Source organism: Galeopterus variegatus, unplaced genomic scaffold, assembly GCF_000696425.1.
Source record: "Galeopterus variegatus unplaced genomic scaffold, G_variegatus-3.0.2 Scaffold2955, whole genome shotgun sequence".
Classification (NCBI taxonomy): domain Eukaryota; kingdom Metazoa; phylum Chordata; class Mammalia; order Dermoptera; family Cynocephalidae; genus Galeopterus; species Galeopterus variegatus.
The window spans coordinates 69,454-76,915 of record NW_007729066.1 but is presented as its reverse complement, the minus strand read 5'-3'; the positions used below and the strand labels follow the sequence as shown (position 1 = coordinate 76,915).

The 7,462-nt window shown below is 32.4% G+C and overlaps 1 protein-coding gene across 1 annotated transcript in view; it reads right to left on the bottom strand.

Annotated features, from left to right (window-relative positions):
- The window catches only part of NOL4 (nucleolar protein 4), a 288,360-nt gene extending 285,250 nt beyond the window's left edge, over positions 1 to 3,110 (bottom strand). Inside the window, exon 1 of the mRNA XM_008583526.1 lies at positions 2,967 to 3,110. Within this exon, the coding sequence (XP_008581748.1) occupies positions 2,967 to 3,038 (72 nt within the window). The 5' untranslated portion in view covers positions 3,039 to 3,110. The remainder of the gene's footprint in view (positions 1 to 2,966) is intronic.
- Positions 3,111 to 7,462: the final 4,352 nt, after the last annotated feature.

Below are 7,462 nucleotides of genomic sequence, written 5' to 3'. Positions count from 1 at the left end.
AAATAAAATTCTAAAAGACCCTGGAATGCAATAATGATTGAAAAAATAATCATTATAGCCTTTACATATTCCTAAAGTGTGTCATTTTGTGTGGATTTTTAAAAACTCATGATTAATAGAATATATAACCTCAAATTTTATTTATAGTCATATCAGATTGCAATAAAATTTAAACTGTATAATGCCTAGATATTTCAAGGAATGATATACTGCAGATAGGTAAGACCAAATAGCATTCAAAAGTTAATCCAATATTAAAGGGCCATCATTTCCTGCAGAGTGAAAACACAGAAAGAAGATTTGCAAAAAAGGCAAAGTAAATAAAATGATCACTAAATCTATTGATAATATTGTTAAGACAATATGATACTCTTTAATGATTAGTTGTATAAGTATGGTTTCTTGGCCATGTAGGAAGAGGAAGAAAAAGAAGGTCAATAAACATAATCATGCATTTTCTATGAGCTAATGTGTTAGAAGTAGAAAAAAATTTTAAACTTAATGGGAACCGTTATAATTGCAATAGGTATCTAAGCTAATACTACCAATGACTAGCCAATTCCACCATTAGTATAAAAAAGTAAACTCTGAATCAACAGTCTATGGCCCTAATAGCAATACACATTTCATTTCAAATTGAATTTTAGTTTTATGCACCATTAATTGAACGTTTATATTAATTTTTAACATTAGACTTAAATTCATTGTAGAATCATGTGCACAGTTTTGCTGGCATTGCAGCAGTAATTTTTCCTTTTTTTTCCTACAATGAATTATTACTCCATAAAATGGAAATGTTTCCTAATTAGCATTCACTTGAGAGATACCAGAGGGAAAAAGGTTAGGCCAAAAAAGAATCTCCATGATATTAGAAAAAAGGTAATAAAAGTTTAGATTTGGAAATAAAAAATAAACTTAGGGAAAAAGAAGGATCTTCAAATAGGATATTCTCAAGAGGGGATTGGATGATGTTTCAGATTCTGCTTACACTTTCAAAGTTGGTACTCCAAAACGTGTAAAATGTCTTTATAATGTTAATACAAAATTATATATGCTGGAAACATGTTTACAAATTTATTGCAAGTGTTTAGCATGAGCAATGGGCAATGTATCAGATTCTCTACTTTTCATTTAAGAAAACACAGGGTGAGAGATTTGGATCTATGTCATTGACTCATGTTTCCACTTTAATTAAATGTTTCTAATAAATGCATTTCAAAGATTAAATCATTTAAAATTGCTTTTGGCACCTAAACAGATTTGGCTGCCACACTACTACTAACAATGATGCCACTTGTTTTTCGTTTGTTTTTGTTTTTCATTTAATGCAATTAAATTTGTGTATTCCTACCTTACAAAGTCCTATCAAGTTCAGGTAGCTATTTCATGAAAATTCATTATCATAAGAGTACACAGTTAGTGATATTAGTAGATCAATATACAATTTTTCTCTTCTTACTATCCAGAGGTACAACTCTGGCTTAGGAGACAGGCAAAGTGAGTATGTTCAGTAATATTAGTCTATATAATTTCTCAAGAAGGTAGGTCATTATCATTAGTCATGATCAGAATGTCTCCTGGAATGTGTAAATCAAAAGATAGTTTATGGGGCAGAATTATGTAAGGAAACTTACAATGGTGCCTGCCCACAAACCATGCAATTTGGAAACAGCCAAGAAACAAAACCATAGAGAAGGAGGGATAAGTACAACATGTATTAGGGGTTATTATGCAACTACAAAGGTTCAATATGACCCTGGCGCCCACAAACCATGCAATTTGGAAACAGCCAAGAAACAAAACCATAGAGAAGGAGGGATAAGTGCAACATGTATTAGGGGTTATTATGCAACTACAAAGGTTCAATATGACCCTGGCGATATAGCAAAAAATAGTTATGGAAAAGAAGCTATTTCTTATGCTCAGTAGCTAATTTTCAAACATATGTACCTGTATTTGAAACTTTGAGCATTTCACACATTTTTCTGTATCTGAAAAAAAAATGGATCCAGACTGATATTGTGTATCAATACAGCTGAAAACAGTTAATATAAAGGTAGCCAAAAGCAAAGTTCAATAAGAATTCTAAAAAAAGGATATTATCCTGCTTGCTGATAAAATACTTCTGATGTACACTTTGCTTATATTAAAAAGAGTAAATTACTGCTCAATTTTCCTAGAAAGGATAAAATATCTATAGTAATATTATTTCATAAAGTTTCTAATTAAATAAAATCTAGATTAAAGTGTCTAGATCAAACTGTAGATATAATTAGAAACTTTAGAAATAATATATAACTCCAATTTGACAATACATATTTCAAAATCTAACACTTAATTAAATCTGCTGTTCACATAATTTACAATAAAAACATTATATATTTCCATTCTAAAATGTCAAGGGCATTAGATCTATGAAATAACATATATCTTTTAATAGCCTATTCTGAAAAATTAAAAAATGCATATTGTTAAGGATAAATGTATTTTATCTAATGTGACATAAGAAAACTACATAAAATTTTCTTACCTATGGTACTGTAAGTATAAAATAGGAAATACCTAAATATACTAATACAATTTAAAGGAGAAGGCACATTAAGACAGAAGTGGTAATATAAAAATTAATATCTTCCCATCCATAATTCATATATCACAACACATCAAATATATAATACAAATATATCTTCACATTTGTGGGCATTTCACTTGGACTACCACATTTTATATATACTTAGAGAAAACAATAGGAGAATTCAGGTTTAAATTATATATAATAGACTAGTGAACATAAAACAAAATAAAGTCAGTAATAATTATAGTTCAAATGTTGGATGTGACCATGCTATGGTCTAATTTATAATGAAAGTAGAATTTTATCATTATTTAACCCATTCTTAATGAGTATACATAATAACAAATTTCAAAATACATGCCATTTTTTTCTTTTCTTTTTTATAACTTACTGCTTTGTAAGTTCTCTTTTGTCCAGCATGTTTCCGAATTTGTTCTCCATTTGGCCCTGTTTCCACATGCATTGAATAGATAATGTCAAAGAAATCTTCCACCACAGCTACCCGCCGTAAGGACAGCTTCTCATCCACCCCTACACCATCCTGGAAACAAAATCACAAAAAAAAAAAACAAAAAACATAAGATTAATAATTTGCATTTGACACATAAAATTGATTAAACCAAATTGTTCTGTTAACTTGAGCCAAATCATCTAGCTAGGAAACTTCAAAAAGTTGTGAATTGATATCTCATTATTTATGTATTATTTATATACAGAACTTTAAAAAACATGGCAAATTGTTCTGTTAACTTGAGCCAAATCATCTAGCTAGGAAACTTCAAAAAGTTGTGAATTAATATCTCATTATTTATGTATTATTTATATACAGAACTTTAAAAAACATGGGAAAAGACATTTGGCATAGTTAATATGAGGCAAGTCATGTTTATCCATGAATTCCATCTTTTACGTTTTATAATAATTTATCTATAGCCATCAGTATAACTTTCTTAAATTATTTTAAAATACATTTTAAGGCCCAGTAATTTTTATTGTAATAAGTTTATTCTAGAGATTGATTCATTCATCCAACCAATATTTATTGAGTTGCTAAGTCCTAGAAGTTGTAATCAGAAAAATAAAATAATATGGAGTCTCTCTCTACCTTCAAACATCATTATTACCTAGAAAAGAAAATGCATCTATTATTCTATCAGTATTAGCCTAAGGGACAGTATGTAGAAAGGTTAAAAATATAAACTCTTAAGATTTTCTGGGTGAACTGTAGATCTTCCACTCAGAAGCTGCATATTTGTGCAAATCACATAAACCTCTCAAAATTTCAGGGTTTTTGACTGTAAAATGGAGATAATAGAGCCCACTTCAACAGAACTGTTGTAAGAATTAAATGAAATAGTGTGTGTAAAGGATGTAACCCAATGTTTGGCATAAAGTGAACCCTCCATAAATGGTGGCTCATCATTCTGATGATCATGATTTTTAAAAAAAGTAGAAGCAAAGTATTCTAGGAGTTCAGAGAATGAAGATATCACCTCCTGCTGAAATAGCTTTTTGGAAGAAATACAATTTAATGTAAGTGGGAATTGAAACAGGGCATAAGCCAGAGCATTGGAAAATACAGCAAAGACCAAGAGTTTTCACAGATGATAGAGAGGAATAAGAAATAAGTTTGGAATGAGACAATAAAGAAAGTTAAATGTACATGGCTGCAATATAAAAGTGCTTCCTGTTTGCAAACACACACACACAATGTTCTTGTTTATTACCTGAAGTAAGATAACATAGCCACTAACGCTCGTATACTCCACAAGTGAGTGATTAGTCTGAGCAGAATTATTATGCAGTCAATGATTCAAAGGGCAAGTGCCTCTTTGGAAAGTAACCCCAGCAGACAGCTCACTGCAAAACCAAAAGCTTGTCACCTGGTGCTTTTTCATAGTTTTTTAAATCTGTTTTTCCAATTTACAGTAGGCCTTATAAGGAGCTGTGTCTAAAAGAGCATATTTAAATAACTACACAAGTTTATATGACACTGTATTTTAGACCAAACAGCCAGGCACCTCATCTTTGTTTGATCTGAAGTTCTCCTTCATAAATCATCTATAATGAATGTTGTTCCTTGTTAAGCTGCAGACCTTCCTCACATGTTAAGGGAGAGATATGAGGAAGGTCTGCAGCTTAATAAGGAACTTATTAAGGTCTTCTTCTATACTGAGCACCACAGATAATATTCCTTGCTTATGACTATAGACCAGTATTTAGTGAAGCTGCATTAAGCATGGCAGCTACCACCTGAAAAATTTTGCAACTGAAAGGACAGTGTCTGGGAAAGCACTATTTCAGATGCCTCTTCCTGGACTATCCCCTAGATCTTTAGAGAACCTTCACTTTTCCTAGGCTAGAAACCCAAATTCTAACTCTATCCTCCAGTAAAACCACCCATAAAACTTTGCTTCTTTTGCTCCCCATCATAAAATCTGTAGTTTTCTCTCAGTTACTTTGCTGAATAATCAGAATTATAGTAATTTTTACAGTGAGTCTAAATGTATTTATTTATGTAAATAAATATACATTTCTGTATTAGTCTGTCTCTGTTGATTATAACGAATGCCTGAAACTGTGTAATTTATAAAGAAATGAAATTTATTTCTTACAGTTTTAGAGGCTGGGAAGTCCAAGGTCCAGAGAACACATCTGGTGAGGACCTTCTGGGTAAGAACTCTTTACAGTGTCCTATTGCAACCGGGGTGTCATATCACAAGAATGGGCTGAGCAAGAGAGCTAACCTTCTCACTTGCTTTCCTTTTAAATTCATCAGAACCACACACATTATTCCATGAATTGATCAATCCGTTCACAAGGCCACAATTTTCATGATCCAATCACCTTTGAAAGTCCCTGCCTTTCAAATAATGTAATTGGATTTCCCATCCTCTTAACACTGTTACAACAGGGTTCAAGTTGCAATACATAACTTTTGGGCAACACATTTAACCCATGGCAATTTGTTATTTGATTCATTCATTTGTTCATTCATTCATCTAGCCGAACACTAAACTATGAGTGATATAAGCATCACAGCCAATTTATTCAATTATTCAACCAATATTCACAAGGGCCAAGTTTGACAAACCCTCTCTTAGGTGCTAGAATTGTCAAGGTGCATAAGACAAATAATCAAGGTCTTTGTGGAGCGTAAAGCCCTGTTCAGAAAATAGATAATGAACAAATAATTGCTAAGGTGCTGTATTAATTTCCTGTGGCTTCCCTAACAAATTATCACAAAATGGATGGCTTTAAAGAAGTATAAATTTATCCTCTCATAGTACTGGAGCCCAAAAGTCCAAAATCAGGATGACATAGAGGTGCACTCTCTCTGGAAGCTCTAAGAAGGAATGGATTTTTGTCTCTATTCTAGCTTGTGGTGGTGACCAGCATTACATGGCTTGAGGCTACATCACTTTGCCTTTGCCTTTTCTGTGAGTTTCTACTCTGTGTGTTTCTCTCTTAAAAAGACCCTTATAATGGAATTTAGGCCCCAAGCATGTAATCTTCTCGTGTCAAGATTTTTAACTTAATTACATCTACAAAGACCCTTTTTCCCAAACTAGTTAACATTTATAAGTTCCAGGAATTAGGACATGGTTTATTTGGGTGGCCATTATTTAACCAACTATAGGTGGTATGTATTGGAGCACAGGAGGTACAAATTGTGCTACAGGAGTACGTACTGGAGACAATTCACAATCATTGGTTAACAGTCAACATTCTTTCAAGAAATCATAAATTCAGTGCTTATCATGATAATACTGAAATCACATATATTGGGGGAGGGAAATGATTCATTATCCTTCTATCGTGTGGACCTGCTTACCATCAACTGTGATTCAAGCTCAGTTCCCAACCATACTCTACAGCTAAAACTCAAAAATGCCTTCAGAGGTTGGGCTTACAATATACATAAGCTAAATATTTAGGATAAAACAATGAGGTGTAATTAGGCCATTCAGGAACTGGAAGAAATGTATTCAGTGAAGTTGGAGCTCAATGAGACTTCAGTAGCATAAATGCAAAGTACGGCCACTGTGGAAAATAGTATGGAAGTTTCTCAAACAACTACAGATAGAACTGCCACATGGAACAAAAAATAGTTTTTTCAACAAATAGTGCCAGGACAACAGGATACTCACAGATAGAAGAATGAAGTTGGATTCCCACCTCATCCCATACATAAAAGTTAAACCAAAATGATTGACGGATCTAAATGTAAGAGCTAAAACTTAAAGATCTTACAAGAATTCATAGCAGTAAATTTTTGTGATCTTGAGTAAAGCAAAGCTTTCGTCTTAAAAGTTAAACCAAAATGATTGACGGATCTAAATGTAAGAGCTAAAACTTAAAGATCTTACGAGAATTCATAGCAGTAAATTTTTGTGATCTTGAGTAAAGCAAAGCTTTCGTCTTTATGACAACAACAGGAAAATCAACAAAGGAAAAATTCATAAATTGAAATACATCAAAATTAAAAATTTTTATGCTGCAAATGATACCATCGAAAAAGTAACATGACAATGTACAGAAGTGGGAAAACACATTTGAAAATCATATTTCTAATAAGGGACTTTCATCCACAATACATAAATACATGAAAACACAACCCAATTGTAGAAAGTCAAACAACCCAATTTAAAAATTGGAAGAGGCCTGGCCCACTAGCTCAATTGTTTACAGCATAGTGTCATAACACTAAGGTCAAGGGTTCAGATCCCTATATCAGCCAGCCACAGAAAAGTAAACAAGTAAATAAAAATTGGCAGAGAGTTTGAATAGACATTTCTCCAAAGAAGATGTTCAAATGGCAAACAAGCTCAAGAAAAGTTGCTCAATATTATTAGTCATTAGGAAAATGCAAATTAAAGCCACAGT